At 46.0% G+C, this 18764-nt stretch overlaps 3 protein-coding genes and 1 long non-coding RNA gene across 8 annotated transcripts; 2 read left to right on the top strand and 2 right to left on the bottom strand.

Moving 5' to 3' along the window:
* Nucleotides 1–55: 55 nt before the first annotated feature.
* On the top strand, nucleotides 56–938 carry LOC6494170. Its single transcript, XM_001960796.4, has one exon. It carries the CDS (start codon nucleotides 142–144, stop codon nucleotides 718–720), a length of 579 nt encoding a protein of 192 aa, XP_001960832.1. The 5' UTR covers nucleotides 56–141; the 3' UTR covers nucleotides 721–938.
* Nucleotides 929–6282, bottom strand: LOC6496399 (long-chain fatty acid transport protein 1). 5 transcript variants are annotated; one of them, XM_014908317.3, is made up of 6 exons: nucleotides 6186–6282; nucleotides 4670–4909; nucleotides 3030–3268; nucleotides 2332–2976; nucleotides 2076–2277; nucleotides 929–2015 (listed from the first exon to the last, which is right to left on the bottom strand). In XM_014908317.3, exons 2-6 carry the CDS (start codon nucleotides 4760–4762, stop codon nucleotides 1074–1076), a joined length of 2121 nt encoding a protein of 706 aa, XP_014763803.1. In that variant the 5' UTR covers nucleotides 4763–4909; nucleotides 6186–6282; the 3' UTR covers nucleotides 929–1073. The 5 variants fall into 5 exon arrangements, with proteins under 5 accessions (XP_014763803.1, XP_014763802.1, XP_032306449.1 ...); XM_014908316.3 differs by lacking the exon at nucleotides 6186–6282 and adding an exon at nucleotides 5261–5332; XM_032450558.2 differs by lacking the exon at nucleotides 6186–6282 and adding an exon at nucleotides 4994–5113.
* Nucleotides 5221–17552, top strand: LOC116654701. The gene is made up of 2 exons (XR_004309875.2): nucleotides 5221–5302; nucleotides 17356–17552. It is a non-coding gene; the product is annotated as an uncharacterized LOC116654701 (long non-coding RNA).
* LOC6496398 (protein twist) lies at nucleotides 13892–15972 on the bottom strand. Its single transcript, XM_001960794.4, has 2 exons — nucleotides 14507–15972; nucleotides 13892–14410 (listed from the first exon to the last, which is right to left on the bottom strand). Exons 1-2 carry the CDS (start codon nucleotides 15715–15717, stop codon nucleotides 14161–14163), a joined length of 1461 nt encoding a protein of 486 aa, XP_001960830.1. The 5' UTR covers nucleotides 15718–15972; the 3' UTR covers nucleotides 13892–14160.
* Nucleotides 17553–18764: the final 1212 nt, after the last annotated feature.

The following is an 18764-nucleotide window of genomic DNA, read 5'->3' as shown; positions in this document are numbered from 1 at the left end:
GGTTAAAAATTCCCATTATGTGGCCACTCTTTAGAAAACAATGTTGGAAAACGCGTTTTGGGATTTTTTGGACCATTACCAGACTGACATCATTCCCTTGCATAAATCAAAATAAAGAGAAACTAGGAAAATAAACAAAATATGGAGGCCCTAGACATCCTGGAAAAGCGTATTGATGCCCTCACGAGGGTCCTGGGTCCCGTCCCAGATTCCGACGCTGGCGAGGGCGTGGTGGACGCCCTTTGCTCGGCTCACGCACTTTTAGGCGAAGCCACCACAGGAAGTGTTCCACTCCAAAATTGCGTCAAGCGAGCTCCTGAACTGGAGAAATACCTGGATCCTAACTTCCTGGAGGAACAGCAGCAGGTGCGTTCCAAGGAGGTCTACCTGCACGCCGTGGCACCCGAACTCCACACGCAAGCCGAGCAGCTGGACAGGATAAAGCAACTGGAGCCTGCCCTGGGAGCCGAGTACTTCCGCAGCATTCCCAGCGAGTGCTTGGACCAGCTCAAGCAGATCACTCAGAACAATGGCGAGTACGCCCAGCAGAGCGAGCTCATCGAGGAGAGCCTGGTGCTGGCCATGAAGCGGTATGGCGAGATACAAGCGGGATTGCTTAGTTCCCTGGAGTCCATGAGCGAAAGGCTGGACCAGGTGGAGCAGCGTATGGAACAAAAAAAGAAGGCCGAGCTCAACAAGGATGTGCCTGCCAAGGATTGAGAGGCAGCCTCTCCTGCCTAACAGACTGCTGAAAGTATTTTTACGGACCTGTTGCCAGCATTCACTGCACATTGGTCATGTGGCAATAGGAATATTAGTTTTTTAACCAATTTGCTATCAAAAAGAGTGGCCAAAAGCTGCTCTTTCAATTGTAAGGTTCCAATATTAAACATTATTTAAAACTAGCACATTAAACACTCAAAAAATATTCGTAGAAATTATCCTTAGTCTTTATTTTATACAATTATCAATTAATTGTTCTAGCAACAATATTACAGAATGTAAATCTACTTGAAATTCGGATTGGATGAAACCGAAATCCATTTCCTAATGTGGGCACATTCTCCTCCTGCCTAAAATCGCAGCTCGTTCCTCTGAATTCTTTCGTAAATGGAGGACGTCAGCGGTAGATACGTTCCATCCGGCTGAGCGTAGAAGAGCTCATCCTCGATGACCTCCGGGTTGAAGCCCTGCTGTTGAAGTTCCACCTTGCGGAGCTTGAAGGTGCCGGTAAGGTCGATCTTCCGTAGGAATCTCAGGAACTGTGGCCTCGCATAGCTGGGCAGGGCCTTGGCCAGCTCCTCGGCCAGATGGCTGACTTCCACCTCTCGAGTGGGGTCGTAGATGGCCGCCATGCCGGCTCTTCCCTCGGTGTGTGGAATGCTGACGCCATAAACGATAACGTCTTTGTAGCCCGCCAAGTTACTGAGCTGCGCCTCCACTTCACTGGTGGACACGTTCTCGCCCTTCCATCGGAAGGTGTCTCCGGTACGATCCCGGAAGAAGAGGTAGCCCCTCTCGTCAGCTATCAGCAGATCACCCGAGATAAAGGCCATGTCGCCTTTCGAGAAGACATCGCGCACCACCTTTTTGGTGGACGCCTTCTGGTCGACATAGCCCAGGAACTCTCGGCAGGGGTTGCCCTTCACAATTTTCCCGATGAAGACTCCGGGCTCGTTGACGCCGCACCGCTCGCAGAGTCCCTTTTTATTTCTCAGCGGTTCGCCAGTGTGGGGATCTGCCTTGATGATTGATATGGGATAAATCTGCGGCAGGATCCGAGATATGAAGCCGATGGCACCCACGGTGCTATCATTGTTCATGATGTTGGCGTTGCCCTCGGTGGCGCCGTAGAACTCGCCCACCTTAGCGATGCCGAAGCGTTCCACGAACTGTGGCCATATCTGGGGACGCAGTCCATTCCCGAATACCATTCGCACCTGATGCTTCCTATCGTGGGGAGCAGCCGGAGTGGCCAGGATATAGCGGGCCATCTCGCCAATGTACTGGGAAATCTGGGGAGGAATTCGAAACTAATATAGATGATTCATAAAAGACATAAGAAACTATCCTACCGTGCACTGGAAGCGAGCGCAGTCTGCAAAGTATCCGGAGGCACTGAACTTTTTGCGGATCACCACCGTGGAGCCAAAGAGTAAGGCCTGACCCATGCTCATCACTCCGCCAGCAGTGTGGTACAGAGGCAAGGGAGTATAGAAGACATCCTCATCCTTAAATCGCAGAGCGTAGTGGATTCCAGCAGCAATGAAGAAGAAACTAGGAACGAAATTCCATTAAAATTTTAAAAGTAATATAAAGTGGGACACCTACCGTGCGTGGGTAATGACGGCTGCCTTGGGCAATCCCGTGGTTCCCGAGGTGTAGATGTACACCAGCTTGTCCTGGTGATCCGCTCGAGAAGCTCCAGCTGCCACCTTGTCCTTGGCAGCCGTGTCCAGGAGACCATTCAGCTGCTGGGCCAGTCCCTGGCTGAGGCCCTCGGAAGCCACCATGTCCTGGGTGGCCTCGTCGTTGAATTGATACAAGCCGACGTGGGCCGGCAGGTCCTTGGCAATGTCCATCACCGCTGACCTGAAGTTGGCTCCATAAATCAGAGCTGTGCACTGACCCACCGTGATGCTGTGCTGCAGCGATGCCCCGCGGAGATTTGTGTTTATCAGCGGAGTGATCACGCCGATCTTGGAGAGACCCAGCCAGGTGGCCACGAATTCGGCGCGGTTCTCCATCAGCAGACCCACCACATCCCCCTTCTTGTAGCCGTGGCTGTGGAACACATTCGCGACTCGGTTGGCGTGCTCATTCACCTGCCGGAAGGTCCACTGCTGGGACTCACTGACGATGGCCAGCTTGTCCGGCTGCCGGGCCACATTGGCCTCGAAGATGTCTCCGATGTTCACGTTCTTCCTCTCCTGCCGCTTCACGAACACCAGGACTCGAATATAGGAAATAAGGGCCCTGAAAGGAGTAGTTTTTAGAACGATATCTTTCTGTTGACTAGTTTCTCTTACATTGTATCCCGCGGAGTGGTTACGGCCGCAATGTAGAACCACCGCCATCCTGGCCGCACCAGAAGAGTGGCCAGCAGGCTGACATAGATGGAGGCCAACCCGTACCAAGGGCTCTGGTAGTAGAACACCAAGGCGGTGGCTGCTGTGAGGGCGGGTGCCAGGATCCATTGAAGAACTCGTCGCCAATTGGTCTGCTTCGGGGGTTTCAGGTCCTCCGATGAGTCTATGGCGATCGTTACCTAAGAGGGAAATATTTGAGTTTAAAAAGTATTAAGATAAAGTAGCAAAGTAGCCAAGCGAGGCTTGGCAGAGCAAATATTTGAGGAAAAGCAAGAGTCGCTTGCATCACTCATACGCCGCGTGTGCCCGGCCAATTCAACTGACAGCGAGATGAACCTTTTTCCCTGAACCCTCCCAGTGAAGTTGATTCAAAGCTTTTCCTGATCTAAGTGAATCGCTAATTGCTTGTTGTTTAATTTTCACTCCGCCGCCAACAACCGCATAACCTATTCCGCATTTGATCAATTGGCACTTTATTTAATCAATTTGCAAACACAAACCAAAATAGAGAAAACAAACATCACAAAAAAAATATATATAGTATGTGGGGTAGATGTGGACTAGTAACCGAAGCGACGGCCAGTGCGTCCGGAGGAGATCTCGTGGAAGTGCTGGAGCGCCTTCTGCTCGGCATCCGCTGACAACCGGTTGGACAAGTGGACCAGAACGCAGATGATCAGAGCCGAGATCAGTCCCAGCATAAAGAACACGATCTAGCCGTGGTGATATCGGGGGTATACATGTATTATGTGGATTAGGGGGAAGTCCCTTCCGCCTACCTTGTGCCAGAGGGCCAGTCGGTGCTGGGTGGGCAACAGGCCGCCATCCTCCACCAACGGATCACTGTCGGTGCCTGTCATCATGTTACGCAAATCTTTGCTCAGCTCTTTTGACCCTTTGCGCTTGGTTGGTTCTGTTTGTTTGATGTTTTTTTCGTATTTAACTGACAGTTGGCTCGGGGAAGTATTGTAACAAAAATTTGGTAGACTTAGTAGGACTTAAACTGATATTTTTTGAAACTATATATATCAACTTTGTTTGCACTCCATTAGTCAGCTAAAAAATTCAGACTGAGTGAGTAACTCTGCTCCATAATTCCTCTAGAAGATTTTAAATTATAATTACCCCATTAGCCAAAAGTTTCAGCCTTGATCTTGGTGGCATTCTATACTTCATTTATAACTTCACCCTGATCTTGACTTTCAAGCTACTTTAAATGTTTTACATCGAAAATGCACAAGATAAGAGCATAAATCTTTCATTTTAAGACCGATTAAAAGCGAGATCTGGCCAGATGACCGATCGCATAATACTCGAGACCCAGACCTAGTCCCGGTTAAAATCAAGTGGCCAAAAGTAAACTGGTTTGGGCATTTTTCGCGGCTTGTAGTTGTATGTTTTGTTTGTGTGGCGACGTGAGTATTATTTGTTGTCAGATAAGGTTTAACTCCATGAAGGGGGCAGCTTGGGGCGGAGTAGATCCCCTCCAGCAACGACAACAACAACTGACAAAGCCAATCGAGCGCGTACCAAAAATATGTATGTTTCCAGCGAGTCATCTCTGTCAGTGTGGTATTTACCTGTGCAGAGTTCAAGGCCGTCGAACTTGGGGCGGCAGCACCACCACCATCCGCCCCGCCATCCGTCGAAGTAGCAGCACCGGCGGTGCACATACTGTTTATTTTTGATTTAATAGGGCATCTACAGTGCCTGCTAAGCGGAGTTTGATTAGCAGCTTAGCTCGGTTTGGTCTGCAATTAAGTCGGTTGTAGCTTCGGGTGGTTGTTACTGTGGTTCGTGGCTCGCAGTTGGTGGCACAGCTAAAAAGATAGTTAATGAAATACGATAAGAGATCTTGAAATTAAGTGTTTCTCATCTCATGTGAGCCATGAATTAACAATTACTTTCCAATCAACCTTAACAAAAAGTCACTCGCATATTTTCAAGCATATTTTTTTCGGTGTGCACTTTCGAAGCGAAATTATAGGTAATTAGGCGACTGCCAGCAGAGAAAAGGCGAAATGCTGGAGAAAAACAAGAGTTAACGATATGGGGAACTTGCAATTGTGGCGCAGAAGAGCCCAGGTGACACAAGACGAACAAGAAAAATTGCCTTTTTTGACTTGACTCGAATGGATGCTGCGCCGCAACGCTTTTGCTTTTGAGTTCACCTGCTGGCCGAGATCGTCGGTGTTTTCGTGTAAGGCCCCAAGGTGAGTTTTTGGGTCTGCTGCGGTTCGTTTTGTTAACGTTAATGTGCGACGAATGGCAAAAGTTAAGTGTAGTCACTGCTGGCCATAAACCCGCTAATGTATGGTAAACTCATTTAATGCCAAAGACAATTAAGCCAGGTTTATTAATGAGGAAGTTGGGTGGAGATTAAGGACGGTTCCTGCATTTAAATAGGAAATGTTTAGATAGAAAAAAGCGTTTTTGAAATTGAATTTTAATGAAATCTTGTTGTCGGCTCTTTGGGTTTAAAGTGGGGAAAACCGTTCGTCTTGTTCGCTAAGTTGGCCAACGCATAAACATCACAAACAGCCCCCAGGCTGACTCAAAACTTAAATTCCAGTCCTCGGGTTGTAAATTATTTTTTACAACATTTTGCCCATGCAAGCATTTAAAATGACTATTATTGTTATTGTTTCTGCCTTGTGTTTCTTGTTATTGTTATTGTTATTGCTATTGTTTTTTGTTGTGTGGCACACATATACATATGCACATGTGATCGGCAGACATCATTAAGAGCCGCATCCGAGCCGAGAGATGCGGATGCTTGGGACGCTTCATCACTTTCACTGAAATCTTCTCCTCCTTTCTTTTGTTTAATTTCTTTGCCTTTTGTGGGTCTCCGACACATCCCAAGCCGGAATCTGTCATGGGATTAAGATTTCGGATAAAGAAACCGCGATAATGATGAGCTTAAATCGTGGCTGAAATTGCAGCGCACTTGATTAACTTGATGGGCTGTTGCACGCACTGTCCAGAATATAAATCACTTATAACTTAATTTGGACTGTTAACTTTAGCCATTATTTTTCCAATTAGACATTCCACACAAATCTTATCTTTCAGATACTAATGGTAGGTGCTCACTTTTTGACTTTCTTGAGTAGGAGTTGCGGATGAGCTGGGTTCGGAGTTTAAGCCGGTCGCGTCTTTCGGCCAACAGCTTCGTTCATCAACTGCGCCCAAAAAGCTAACTGCCTCTGCCTCGGCCGCTGCCGCCGCTCAAGCTCTGTCAGCGTCAGCGCCGGCAGCAACAGGTCGCCAGCTCACACAGATACTCACCACCACCACCACCACCACCACCAGCCAGGGCACATCCAGCACCTGAGCCCAGTTAAGTGTGTAGGTATTTGCATTGTTGTCGGGCCGAGATTGTCGGTTGCAATTCTGATTTCTGTGTTTGCACGTGATTATGCCGCACATGCAACATGCAACATGTGCATTGTTGTTGCTCGGCTCTTTCTCGCCAAACGAGCTTCCTCTGTGGCCATTAACATGTCAACAACCACGCAGTGTCAAGAATGTGGCTCAGATCTTGGGGAGGGGGTGGTTCTCCTCTCCGGGGGCTGGGTGGTAGGTGGTGTTGCAGGGAGGATCGCCGCAAGAGGGCGAGGAGGCAAGCTGGCGTTTAATTCAAAACACGTGTCTTACTTTCGGACTCTCTTTGTGGCTGTTGCCCTCGGCTACTGTCTGCGGATTCTTTTCTTCCAATGCACTGAGAACAATTTGAGGAGATGATTAATTTAACAAAATAAATCAAGTGGGAGAGTGGGTTGAAGAAGTTCCTTTCACTTTGAAACTTTAAACATGAATTAGTTAATGTTTATGTTATTTACTTAGTTAGTTAATGAGTATTACTTTCAGTACACTCACACACACTCCTGCATAAGCCATTGATGCGTTACCCCAACCCCCTTTCCCTGCTCCCCCCGCCCCTTTTATAACTCCGCCACAACAAGTGCAACGCAAACCGTTTATTATATATCATTTTGCATGCTGATTTCTTTGGCTCAGATCACTTGCCATGACTCCGCTAAATTGTTATAAACAATCCGAGGGTCTGAGCAGGGGATATACGACTCTACAAAGAGCTATAGCTAAAAAGTTAGCCCAGGGCTTTCAATCAGGGGGTTTCAGTCATCGGAAGTGGGTCAATTGGGTGTTGCAACTCGGTGGGGCTTTGCCTTTAAACGAGGTCTGAAAGTATCTGGGTTTGGGCTCTCTGAGATACAAATAATATATCACTTTCTTATAAACTCAAAACCAAGAACAAAAAACCGATACTTTAAAAGGTCTAAGCTTTTATTTTTTGACAAAAAAAAAACTAACTTAACCGGGTTCTAAAGGGGGTAGAAGTACTTATTCCATGAGCTTTTATAAACTTGGTTATTAGCTAAGCTTTAATCCGAAACCACTTATATGTGAATCATGATAAGTATTCACTTGGCGTTCTATCTCTGAGATATCTCTATGAACTATCAACTATATAATCAGGTGCACTTATAGAGGGGTTAACTAGGGGTCGAAAGTTTTCATTAGTTTCGATTCAAAAACAACAAAATTTTCCCCTTCAGCAGAGCCATAACTTGAATGTTTAGTTACCTGTTGGACATAATTCATATCTGTCAGCAGGAACTCTCAATGGCATTTCATGGCTACTTGAATTTCTGCTCTAACAATTTTTATAGGCCCTGGCCATCAACAGCTCGACTCTTTCCCTTCGGATCCCGAGAATAACAAGGCTCCAAAGATATGCCCGACACCCGAATGGTCTTTTTCACACATATCCCGCCCCAGACATAAAGTGTCTGTGCAAAAAGTGCAGGCGCACACATCGAGGATGCCGTGTATATATAGCCTGCCAGTATATAAATATATAGGACCCTGCTGTATATGGAATATGTGTTACCCTTCGGAGCTGCCCTCTGCTCCCCTCCTTTTGGCACTCGGCACTTGAGGCAAAAGGGCAAGTATTGCCTGCTTCTTGTGGATTTTGTCAAGTGGATCTTTGTCGAGTTCTGAGATCATTAAAACAACATCGTTAGTGCGTCCATAATGAAGTACTAAAGAGTAACCCAAGCAGCAATGCCCCGAAAGTGGTACTATGTCCCGAAATGAAGGAATTCAATTTCAAGGCGATATTTTATGGGTCTCATGATTAGTTCTAGAGACGTATTGTCGCCTGCACTAAGCCAAATCCAGGGAGAGCCACACAGACACAGTATCTGCTCTGTTCCCATCCGACTTTATATGGCATATTGTGTTACGCCCTACGGCTACGGCGGATTGATGGATGCGACCGTGAAAAGCGCGGCGTGGAAAACTCTTGCTCCTAGATCGACAGTGATGTTTGTATCCATCAACAGTGGAATAAATAATTATTCGCCTATGTTTCACATCTTGTGGGGTATATACGAAGGTTTCAAAGAAGGAGATGACTATAGGATCTAATATATAGATCTCATGTAGGATCTATAGGATCTTTGGATCTTGGGATCTTTAACAGAAAAATAAAGACCTTAAAATCAAGGAATGGTTAAATATCTATCCTTTCTACATATATCTATGGAACCTCTGTTATCTTAGCCTATAGGGTAGAAACCTTACTAACCTATAGTATAGGGTATATCTCTCTTCGACTTCTTGATGTTAAACCCATTTCGCCGCCATCCAATCCGCTTTGTAGTTGGACGGATGGAGGCCTTTGGGGACGCTCCCGCGCTGTCAGAAATTAATCTTTTCCCTTTCGCCAGATGTTGCCCGCTGCCGGCTGCGGTTGGCCAACGGAAAAGCCTGGGGAACCCGGGGGCATGCCGCATGGCGGAGACAGAGGCGAGGAGATCCGAGCGCAAAGTGTCAAGCGTTTACAACAGAGATTTTTTTTGGTTCCCAGAACATGTAATTTTTCATCATCATGTACCATTTAGAAAATTAATTTGCAAGTTTTAAATGAAAATTCCCTTCCCTGGGAAATGTATAGACTTTAAATAGAAAACAATTACCCGATCTGATCGGCGATCTCGCCCATTTTAAAAGGCATTTTAGTTTTACTTCCTGGCTTCTAAAAGGGGCCTGGAAAAAGGAGCTCAGGTGGCGGGCTGGGGGAGAAGTCAACATTTTTTGCCTGCGGACCAAGTCACTAAAATGTTTTTGTGTAAATAAACAAAAGTTTGGTTTGGTTTTCCTCCAGCCTCCTCCTCATCCACCTCCTACTCCTCCTGGGATGGCATTGTTGTTGTTCTTGCTGTTTGCCCGGGATGTTCCTTTTTGGATGTCGACCGACCGACCGCCGTCGCTGCTGGGCTTTTTTTATGGATTGTTTTTTGTTTATAGACAACTACACCCAAGCGGCTGGCTCTGTGTGCGAGCGAGTTGCTTTTTATGTGCCTCGCATCTTCGGCTGAAAAAATATAAAAGCAAAATATTTATGCGACCGATGTGAGGCCCGGGCCGTCCGTATTCCGCCCGGAATCGGATCCGTACAGGGGTGGTGTGGCAACGGGGCGTATGAGTGAGCGAGAGGCGGCAGCGATGGAGGTGTGGGAGTGAAACAGAAGCAGAAGCGATCGCTGCTGCCCCTTTTTTTCGCGCCTCCGAGCAATTACTTCAAGTCAGATACCCTGGGAATAATGAGGTAGAAGTAGGGGAGTTTCAGTTACAGGACTACCATGAATTCAGAGGATTTTAGAGATATTCCTACAAGAGATTTATCTCTTTTTAGTCTAATACTAGTCTTAAATATCCGTCTAAAATGCATACTTCTTATAGAGTACATCCTAGTCTAATCCGAATTAAGAAAAACACCATTATTCACTTGTCTTTTTATGAACTTTCACACACACTGCTCCCTAGATCATAAACAAACAGATACATGTTCGCTTGTATCTCGTAGATGCACAGTACATTAGCCGGGCTTTTTGTTATTGTTGCTGATGGACAGATCGGCCGACTTCATCATCGGTGGCCATTAGTCAGCACTGGCCCCCACACTGCCCTGCTCAACCCCCCGGAATGAGATCTCCTCAAGAACATCTATGAACTTTGATCGCTGATTGATTGGCCAAATGCACTCGAAAATGCAGGCAGCACCTTCATACATATCGGCGATTTAATTACTTGAGCCGTTGAGCAGTTTGCATATTCGGTTGTCGGAGGCAGCGTTGCGTGAACCAGATGTTGTTGCCACCAGAGATGGGGGGGAGGGGGAACGAGGACCTCCATGGGCGTAGTGCGAGGTAGACTTTGGAGGAAACCCATAAAACACCTAAATATTTAATACATAGAAGGTGCTATTTATTACTATGCAGTGCTATGGCCAATCCCTTCTGATCTACGTCCATGATCTCCCAATTGAAGCAGCTTGCTTCCTATACTGGCCATCAATCAGCGGGGTCCAAATGAGTCTGCGAATGGGTCACAACAATGCGGCAGTACCAGGATCTCAAAAACGCTTCCGTTTCGTTCTCAAAACCCCCTCCGTCTGTCCAAATCTCTTCACTTTGAAATCGGAAACGCTTCGTATAATTTCTGGACACACAGTTTTGACTTTAACATGGACACGGATACGGTCATCTGCTAGTCTGGGAATGGCTGAGACGAAGTCTGTCTGTGAAGGGGGATTCTGGGCTCCTTAGCGGTTCGATCATATTTCAGATTCCCGCAATATTCGCCAACATTTCGCGGGAACACTTAATTTTTCTCAGTTGGATTTTGGGAGAAATTTATTTATTCATCTCGGAAATAATTGTTACATGGGCATTTCCCAGAAGTTCTTTCAGGTTTTTTAATGAAAAACATGTACACGATGAGGAAGATTTATAAATAAATGATTTATTTTCTTAATAAGTCATTTGCTGAACCCAATCCTCTGTCAATATTTATGCTCCTAATGCACTTGAACCTGCACAAAATGCTTTCTCCAATGACATTGGATGCCAGAGTCGGCGTTCTAACTATATTAGTTTCAGTGGCTGCAATTACCGCATAGAGTTTCCACAGAACACTGTTTTCGTTCAGCCCCCCAGTGGAAAAAAGGGACAGGAATGTGACAGGGAAACCACCTAGAGGATCCAAGAGGGGCCTTTCGGAGAGTACCGATCACGACTACCTAAAAATGGAAGGCTCAGAACTGTCAACGCCCCTCTCCCATAATTTTCTGTCTGCCTCCTTTCAGTTTTTTCTTCCCAATATTATCCTAGGGGCACTCTGGAAATGGAAGATCGTCTCAAATGACAAGCGGCCATAAATCCTGCTGCTAAATTTAGAATGCCTTCCGAGGGCTCGCCGCAGGACGACGCGGAGAAGGAGTCCTGGCCTCTGTGATTCTTTATGTGTGATTTTAAATAACTAATTTTTTCGCAAGGCCAATTCCCACACATGGCAGTCAATGGCATGTGCTATGCGCCTAAGGACTCTGCAAATCTTGCTGCGAGCCAAAAAGGACCTCATGCCAGGGGACAAACCGATTCCTTTTCATTTTTCCCAACATATGTGTGGGCGAGCGATGCTAGGCGACTCATAAATGAAATGAAAACAATGCCAGGATGTGCCGGAGTCCTTGCCGCGTTTTCCTATCCCATTTGCGAGTCCAAAGGAATAGGCGCCGCCAGTACCATTGGGATGTGTGATCTTGGCCTAAGCCGATTCATTCATCAGGCCTCCGAAAGGGGCGTTCCTGCAACCAATACTTCTATAAATCAATTGTTCCCAAATTTTTTTTCTTTCTGGTGCCATTTCTGCTTAGTTTGCCGCCTTGGTTGCTTAATTAGATGTCGAAATTCTTTAGAATTTTTTTAATAGACACCACAAAATGGTGATTCTTGTCCATTGGAATGGGCTATTTACTGAGAATCATCCATTTTCTCATTTTATGTATAATATTGAAAAAAAATTATTTTATTGAGCTAGTAGCTGTCTGCCACATTCATTGAAGAAGTCAAACTGCTACATCTTCCCCAATTTTCATCCGATTCTTAAGCGGAATACCTTAAACGATTTCTAAATCGACTGCCCAACAATCTGCATCAAAAACTGGATACAAATTTTTGGACCCATTTTTTTTCAATTTGTGGGGCATCCCCTGCCAAATCCGGGATTTCCATATATCACCTCTTGGGATGTCTATATCTTGCACAATTTTCATCCGATTCGTGAGAGGAATACCTTAAACGATTTCTACATTGATTCAACTTCAATCTGCATCAAAATCTAAAATCAAAATATTTTTTAATTTGTTAAATTTTCTGGGTGGTCTCTTTCGAAATTTTGAAATGTCCATAGGAAGGACTATATGGCCCCAGTAACAGCCATATCTTTGTCAATTTCTATCCGATTCTTGAGCGGATTGTTTTAAACGACTTATGTATGATCGATTCTCCATGATTCTGCATCAAAATCTAAAAACAAAATATTTGTTAAATTTTTTGTTAAATTTTCTGGGCTATCCCCTTCAAAATGCTGAAAGTGCATGGGAAGGACGATATGGCCCCCAGCGACAGCCATATCTTTGCCAATTTCTATCCGATTCTTGAGCGAAGTACCTTAAACTATTTCTAGATCGATTCCCCATAAAACTGCATCAAAACAAGATATTTTTTTAAATTTTTGTTAAATTTTCTAGGCTACCTCTTCAAAATGGGGAAGTGCATGGGGAGGGCGATATGGCCCCCTGCGAGGCTATATCTTGGCCAATTTTCATTCGATTTTTGAGTGGAATACCTTAAACGATTTCTAGATGCAATTATTAATGTTCACTGTTAAAGATACATACATATCTATCCAATGAATCCTAAGACCAACCACGGAGGTGTGAAGAGATTAAAGAATATTATATTCTCTCCCACAATTTCCCAAGTGGCCATTCGCATTTTTCCCAATTAAATTAATTTATATTCTATGCATTGAATGTGTTTAAACTTTAAACACCCAAAAGACAAACATTCTTTAATTCCACAAACGACAACCTGTCAACATGCATGCGATACGCCAATTTAAACACATCTAAATACACATTTAGAGGCGTAGCTATATCTGTGTCTAAGCCAAATGGGTGTGCGGATCTTTAGAAGATCCAAAATAGGCTCCGTACGTATACAATGTATATAGAGCGGAGAGGAGCACTTTCGCAAAGGAGTCCGCGCACCGAGAGCTGTCATTTAAAAAGCAATTAAGTCAACAACTATGAACGAGAGCGATCGGAGCGATATATAATGCTTATGCCTTTGATGAGGAACCGGTCCAGTTGCCAGTTCCAGGTTCTCCAAGGCGAGGCGACGAGGCAGCGACTAAATTATCTGACTGGGCTAATTATGAGCATTTTAAATACGCATTTTGGCGACATAAATACTTTGTTCAGTATTTGGTTTTCTGGTATACTTTGTAAACAGTTTTTATGTTTTTGAACATAAATCAACCGGATGTGGATGTGTTGCTCCATCGGGGAGCTGTCTTCCCATGAACATGAGCAAGTGTATATATAAGATGCAATGTGTATCTCGCAGATACATACAGCATACACCAGTCCGTCCATCTGTCGCTCGCCGGAATGACGTTACGCTCTAAGTATGTCGACGTCTCCTCCGCCTCGATTGTCTCCGGCATATAAAATATATAGCATATATACGGTGACTGTGAGACAAAAGACCAGAAGCCAGGGGGAGCTCGGCCGACCCCCCCAACGAAGACATTTTCGCGCCCAATTTGCTGGAGGGGAGGATCCGAGGGGATTCACAAATCCGAAGATCCAAAGCCATTCCCGAGAAGGGAGAGAAAGATAATTAAACACAAAATGGCGGTTCTGTTGGATTTGCTTTTTTTTTTGTTCATTGTTTCTTGGCTTGTTTTGTTTTTACAATTAATTTAGTTTAACATAACTATAAAATTATATAAAATTAAATAGGCTTTAATCATAAGGTTGGCTTAGACAACTAGTCGACACGCATAATGGAAAGAGTGACAGAGAACTGAAGAGTGAGAGCGACTGGTGCTCTGGAATTCACAAGATAGTTGCAGCTGGAAGCCCCGGGTCCCGGATCGGCCATAGCTATGGTGGTCCGGTGGGTAGCTATGCCTTCTGGTGCTGGGCGTCGCCTTCCATGCGCCACACTCCGAAAAGGTAGCTCAGCTTTTCGGGCGGGATGATAGGGGCGCCGTTGGCCTTGCGCAGGCACTTGAGATCGGCCTCGGCTCCGTTGGCGGCGGCACTCAGCAGGGAACTGGCCGAGCCGTAGGACGAGGGCGATCCCTGGGCTTCCAAGGCCTTTAGCAGGGAGATATCGCTCGAGCTGAGCATGCGGCACAGGAAGTCGATGTATCTGCAAGGCGAGAAAGATTCGGATTAGTTTGGTGGTCAGTAAATATAGGGGATGCTTTGGGATCTGATATCTATTAAAATAGATGGAGTATCTTACCTTGTGGCCAGCTTGAGGGTCTGGATCTTGCTGAGCTTGTCGCTGGGCAGCGTCGGTATGATCTGCTGGAGCGCCTTGAATGCATCGTTCAGGCTCTGGGTTCGCTGGCGCTCCCTCACATTGGCCATCACCCGCTGGTTGCTGAACTCGTCGGTGTCCTCCGTCTTGCTGGGCTTCCGCTTCAGCCGCCGCCTTGGCTTACGGAAGGCCTTTCCGCCGGCATCCGAGCCGTCCAGCAGGCTCCCAGCACTGCCGTCGTCCCCCAGGCAGGCCGGGGACATGCCGCCGTTCAGATCGTTGACGGAACTGAGAGCCGTGTGGCGGGCGTACTCCATCTCGTCGCGATCCGAGCTGGAGTAGGCGCTGCCGTTCAGGGAGTTGGCGGGCTCGTAGCCCTCGAAGCTCTGTCGGTAGGCCGCCTGGAAGTGCATTTGAGCCTGAGATTGCTGGTGAAGCTGGTGCTGGGGTTGCTGCTGCTGCTGTTGCTGCTGCTGGTTGGTGTAGAGTGGCAGGAATACTTGGGTCTTGTGCTCGGGCAGTTCTTCGTCGGGAAAGTCGAAGTGGGAGTGGGGCGAGGTGCAGGTGCTCTGGACTCCAGGACACGCTTGGGCCGATGCCACTTCATCCACGGTGGTGGGCAGATAATCCACGTAAATGTGTTGTTGCTGCTGCTGGTGTTGCTGTTGCTGCTGATGCTGCTGATGGATGAGCTTTTTGTGCTCCGGCTGCATCACCAGGGATCCTCCGGTTTGGCAGTCGTAGTCTCCGCTGCTCCTAGTCCGCTTGCCGTGCTCGTTCCAGGCGGAACCATTGCCATTTCCGTTCTGGGGATCAAAGTTGTTGTTGGAGCTGGTGTTGCTGCTCGTGTTGTTGTTGTTCAGCTCCAGGCTGGCGCTTTGGGCACTCTGATTGCTGCTGGTGCTCAGGACCTCGTTGCTGGGTATGTTGTAGTCGGTGTCCTCCAGCTCGGTGATCCCGTAGGCCGCATACTCCGAGGGCAGTGGGGCGTACTGGGGCTGCTGCTGTTGCTGCTGCTGCTGCTGATGCTGTTGCATGATGGCGTGTTGCGGGTAGCCCGACTGCATGTAGGCCTGCTGCTCCACCTGGATCAGCTTGATGACGTTGTGCTGCAACTCCATGATGTTGGGAAGCGTGGGCTTGTAGCTAATATCCAGCAGCACTTTTGGCGACACAGAGCGAGCGCTCATCATTTAGATACTTTTTTGTTTGAATATTTTCAACCTTAACACACTTTTCGTAAGAAGTTTTCTTATTTATATTTAAACTATGATATATTAAGATATTTCTTGTAGGTTCTGGAGTTGTGATATTTACTTCACGCCCGCGTACAATCGATCGATCTGCTGGCACGCAATGACGGAACGCAACTGACGCACGATCCTTCCGGCCATTTCTCAAATTGACATTTTGCGGCTGCTCGTCGGCCATTCGCTGCTCACTCGCCCCGACGTCACTGCTGCCGTCCCGCTCGCACCTGCTGCGCGCGAAAGGGATGGCGCGCTCGCTTCCAATGGCGGAAATGAGATGCTGGATGCCGAGCCACTGGAAAAGCAACAACAACACCAGCAGGTACTGTGACGTCAGGCAACGCGGGATCTTTGGATTTTCTTGAGCTCGGATGCGGCTGCGAAATTTCTGCGTTTTCTCCACTGGAAGGGAAAGAGAGCCTTGACTTTGGACAGCCCTCTCTTGGGTTATTCTTTGGGTTTTCTCTCGATTTGGGAAAATATCCGATGGATGCAGGGCGAGGCGAGAAGAATTGCCGGCAATTCTTGAAATATTTTTACTTGTTGATTCCGTAAAGGAAAGCAAAGACTACACTAGACTTCAGTGTGGAAGAAGGGGAAGTTCAGATAAAGAAAGTATAGATTTTTGGTTGGAGATACTGTTAATTAAATTCTAAAATAAAACATTCTTCCATTTGAATTAGTCTGAGTTTTAATAGTAATTTGACTAATTTGATTTTCCTGGTTGGGAAAACTGGCCAGTTTCCAAGACAGCTTAGTAATTGGTAGTGGAATTCCCCAGGATACCCAGTTTAATGTTTGTTCGTTTATGCCCATCAAAATCATTCCGCTATTATATAATCATCAGTTTCCAACCATCGTAAAGCGCTAAATCCTCAACCCTAACCAAGGGGAACTCCGCGGAAAGGTTCCATTATGCCTAATTAGTGAATTCCCGCACACGCACACACGCTGACGCACAAATACACGCATGCAGTGGGAAAATCTCCGCACCAAAAATCCAAAATCCACAAAAATACGAGCGAAAAGTCAAATTTCCGGATATAATTATCTGCCTGCCTGCCGCGGCCTAACAAAAATACCCGATTAATGCGGAGCGCGAACTTCCGCTGGAAAAAACCGCGATCTCCGATATTACCGGATTAGGTAATAGCCAAATATCCCAGGACGATTGGTCCTTAGAAAAACCACCAACAGGGTTTTGCCCCGGTCTCTTACCTACCTGGTAGTAGAAGTATAGGAAATTTCAATTGTTATTCAAAATACAATTTAAATATAATAATCTATTTAAGAAGAATGTTTTTTTTATAAATAAATACAGTGAAATGTCTTTAACTAAAACCAAAAGAAAGCAAACTTTTTGGCTCAAGTGAGAAATAAAGAGCTGTGGTGGAAATCGATCGGCTGCCCCATTAGGTATGCTATACTTTACTTGAAAAGTGCATGTGTAGAATAGGAATTTCCTGATCCTAATAAAAAGCGGAAGCATAGGAATTATCTTTATATTTAATAAAACTTAAGTATTTTAATGAAACTCTTATTATTTATTTATTATTTAAGATGCTATTCCCTCTTTTATAGATAGATGGCGTTGCTGCTAAAACCTTTCAAAGATGTAGATAAAATAATTCAACGGCGATCTGAGTGCTCCAATTGGACACACTGCAGTCACGTAGTTTATTGATTTCAAGTCCGCTTACGAACCCAAATCAAACGAAAAAACAATCGCGAGAGAAGCTGGAAAAGGTATTTTGCGTATTAAATTTTTTGTTTAGCGATGCTGCTTCTGTTTTTCATCCCGGGGGTCGTCGGTCGGTGCTGTTTTTGCGTGGTGCGATCGCCAAACGAATTTCAGGCAAGCCTGCCAACTTTCCATTTTGACAATGCTCTAATCCTGCCATCGCAAAAAGCCAAAAAGCCCATGTGTGCTAGTAGTGCTATGTTTCTCCTTGTCTAGTATGTGTGCTGGAGCGTGAGAAGAAACTTTTGGTGCACGTAAATCTCGCTCGACAATCAATTAAAATTAAAATATTTTTTGCCTGCCGAGAGCGCCAACGTTGTCTACATATTCGAATTGACTTTTGATGATGTATCACGATTTATTGTTACCAAAAATGGTCGTCAAAGCGCGTGGAAAAGTGGATCAGGTAGTCTGGCGACGTCTAACGGTTTTCAGAGTGCCAGCCGAGTGCCAGGGGGTGGTTGGGGGCTTTTGCCGACAAACTCCCACAGCTTTTGTATCCACAGGGGGACTTGGATTGGTGGCATGTACATGGTTGATATTCTAGGATGATATATCTATCTCTGGGTAGGAAATTGTTTAATTTCTAGTTAGTGTTATAAGAACTAAATATAAACTATCTAAAAAAAAAGCTATATCTGATTATTTTCCATAAACTCCAGTTTCTGGAAGTGGTGTTAAGGACAAAAGACTTGAATTTCGAACTGCAAGTCTAAGATATAACTTTTAAATAAGTGTTACTTAAGTTGTATTATTTTTAGCAATAAATACTTTCTTTTAATCCCACTTATATATATTCCATATATATAGAATATCCACTGTAGTTACCAAAAATCCAAATCGTGTGCGATGCAACCTCCGAGATTAGGCCGAAAGTCGCTTGATGAAACCGACAACTGCTGTCAGCGAGTGCCCCACAGATTTGTTGTGGTTGTGTTAATTGCCCCCACTCCACAGCCCCACATCGCCACAGCTCCACCATCCCGCCACCCAGCCCACTGGCCCTCAGCATATGATCGCGCCCCACCACTTTCCCCCACCACCCATCTGGCGGCCCACCTGGCAGCCGTCAGCCAATGAAATCGCTGGCGCCAAACACCTACACCTCGCGCTTGTCAGCGCTCGTGTGTGCGGCATGTTAATTAACAGCACACCCATACACCAGACCAGGCCAGGTGAAATACCGTGCCACTCACACCGACACAGGGGCCGGGGCACACACACACACTTATGGCCCGGTGGCCACCCA

The sequence above is a fragment of the Drosophila ananassae genome, chromosome 3L (assembly GCF_017639315.1).
Source record: "Drosophila ananassae strain 14024-0371.13 chromosome 3L, ASM1763931v2, whole genome shotgun sequence".
NCBI lineage: Eukaryota > Metazoa > Arthropoda > Insecta > Diptera > Drosophilidae > Drosophila > Drosophila ananassae.
Note: the sequence above shows the minus strand (reverse complement) of the source record. Positions and strands in the feature narration are given on the sequence as shown.